Genomic DNA, 2416 nt, shown 5'->3' on the forward strand with positions numbered 1-2416 from the left:
TCCTGTCCTTTGTACCACTGAGCTATGCCCCAGAAGAGCTACCCATTGCATTTATATAATTCAATCTTATGTAGTCAAAAAGAATACCAATTCCAAAAAGTGAATTCCAACAGCAAAATTTATTGACGACATATAAATATTAACGTGTAATAAAACATTGTACAATCGACATAGTAAATCAGTTTTATCAAAAGATAAAAACCAAAGGCCGGACAGAGATCTCAGAAACTAACAAAAAAATTTCAATGAAATTGATCCACCAACTCTTGAAACTAGCAACCAAAGATAAGTCACTTCTTAGCCTTCTTGTTTCCTCTGCGTAACAATTTAGAAGAAATTCAAGTCATGGCTAGAGCAATCACCAAATGAAAGAAATGAAGCAAATTTACAAGTCACTCAATGAGCTGACTGGGTAGCAGGTGGAGGGGCTGACACTTGTGCTGCAGCTCTATCGCCCGGTCCCTGTAGTATATTATATGTGGCAAATTTGTTAATTCAGGTATAAAATGTAATCACACAGCCACGGATATTTGACACTCAAGGGAGTGACATCAGAGAGGCATAGGAAAGGATTTTATGTATACAGGATGAGCGTTCGCAGACACAATAACACAATACCAGAAGTATGCACAAGTGAATAAATTTGGTACATGTACATCCCCAGTACCATTAAATCCAGTAGCAGAATATAACCACTAACAAATAATTTTAAATCTATCACCTGAGCTAGACGTTCCTCCCTCCTAGCAATCTTTCTTTCCCTGCTAGCCTTGTTCTTTGCTCTCTTGGCCTCGAACTGGTCAGATAAAGTCTTCTCTCTGGCCTTCTCAGCCTTTGACTTGTGGATACTCTCCATTAGAACACGTTTGTTCTTGAAAACATTACCCTTCACCTTCATGTACATGTCATGATACATGTGCTCATCAATTTTCTTCGACTCTCTGTACTTGGGAAGCAAGCACCTAAGAACCCTCATCCTCCTCATCCAAAGAACTTTAGTGGGCAACCTTGCTTCCCTGGTACCCTTACGTTTACCTGAAAAAATTCACAAAGCACTTGAGAAATTTGGCTCATATTCTTCCCTTTCAACAAAACATCAAGCATCAGTTACTGGAGAATGTTAATATATAAATCCTCAATCACAAGACAGTACCATATCCTGAGTGACGCCCCTTTCTCTTAGCCTCCTTCATTCTCCGAGCACGGGATCGAGAATGAATCTTAGTTGGCTTCCTGATGATAAAACCATCTTTTACCAACTTCCTAATGTTTTGTCCTGCATTATAAGGAAAAGTCGTAAAAGAGAATGCCTTGAAATTCCTTACTTCAAAAAGGAAAATTGTATACTATTCCAAGCAACGATATACTCCCAATGAATAAAAATGTAAAAAAACAATAAATAAATAAATAAAAGTCTAGCCCCAGTTGATAAAGATTGTATCCAACTATCTGATAAAATTTGCACACCAATTCAGCAAGTCTTTCCTAATAATTCATGTCAAATATTGAAAACGTTTTACGATATTTTATCATCCTTTTAAGTGAACAGAACAGTTTTTTTTACCAAAATTTGAGAAATACAATGCTTCGAGGTTCATTAAACAGGTTGTGCAACTTATAACAATCTCCCAAAACAATACGTTTCCTTCAATTAGACTCACAACATGGACATGATTAAAACAAATAAAGAAAAAAATCAATAACACTCACCATTATCCCATAATAGTAACACCAGTAGTACTGAGCACTCTATTTTATTTTTCCAATAATTTCTACAAATACCCTACTTAACTTAATATTACCCAGCAATCAAATTAGAAATGTACCAGTCCCATAAAAAAACCACAGTAGAGAATCTGAACTGATAAAAAGCGTCTAGAATAAGAGTCCACAACAGACAAGTAGCTAATGATTCATCAGAATAAATCCTTTACTATACATAATAAGCAGGAAACAATCCAATCTAGGCTAAGCGCAAATTTTGCTTATTTAGAGTATTGAAATAATAAAATCAGAACTGATTTTCCAAGAATGAAATAAAAAACTGATTATTATACACAAATTAATATCCATATGAAGATATCCATACATAAAATCCTATGTATGTGAAAAGGAAAAAAGGAGACAGTACGGGAATTGGCCTTATAAATTTCGACGACTTCATTGGGGTCGAGCCAGACCTTTCCCTTCCCGCACTTCATAACGCTGGCCGCCAGTCTCTTCTGTAGCTTTAGCGACACCATTTTCTCCTGTACGTTCTGTTGTCGGAAATTCGACTAACGCAATCAAAAGAAGAAATAAAATAAGCAGAAAAATAGACAGTAAATGAAGCAAGGTATGCCAATAAAGTAAGCAAATCTCCTTAAGACAGATTTCGCCCCCCAATGAAGTGCAAACGGGATTATGGACGTCTGTC

General features: G+C 36.2%; 1 protein-coding gene across 1 annotated transcript; it reads right to left on the reverse strand.

The window, feature by feature from the left end:
• Window positions 1-100: 100 nt before the first annotated feature.
• On the reverse strand, window positions 101-2254 carry LOC111377362 (60S ribosomal protein L19-1-like). Its single transcript, XM_023000444.1, has 4 exons — window positions 2132-2254; window positions 1154-1276; window positions 722-1035; window positions 101-462 (listed from the first exon to the last, which is right to left on the reverse strand). Exons 1-4 carry the CDS (start codon window positions 2241-2243, stop codon window positions 397-399), a joined length of 615 nt encoding a protein of 204 aa, XP_022856212.1. The 5' UTR covers window positions 2244-2254; the 3' UTR covers window positions 101-396.
• Window positions 2255-2416: the final 162 nt, after the last annotated feature.

This window comes from Olea europaea, unplaced genomic scaffold (genome assembly GCF_002742605.1).
Source record: "Olea europaea var. sylvestris unplaced genomic scaffold, O_europaea_v1 scaffold16418, whole genome shotgun sequence".
NCBI classification, from domain to species: domain Eukaryota; kingdom Viridiplantae; phylum Streptophyta; class Magnoliopsida; order Lamiales; family Oleaceae; genus Olea; species Olea europaea.

Excerpts from the sequence above, each read along its gene's own strand:
- LOC111377362 (XM_023000444.1), bottom strand. The coding sequence starts at position 2,243 with ATGGTGTCGCTAAAGCTACAGAAGAGACTGGCGGCCAGCGTTATGAAG. Across the intron at positions 1,036-1,153 it reads GGGGCGTCACTCAGGATATG|GTAAACGTAAGGGTACCAGG; the intron begins GTACTGTCTTGT and ends GAATTTTTTCAG. Across the intron at positions 463-721 it reads GGGAGGAACGTCTAGCTCAG|GGACCGGGCGATAGAGCTGC; the intron begins GTGATAGATTTA and ends AATATACTACAG.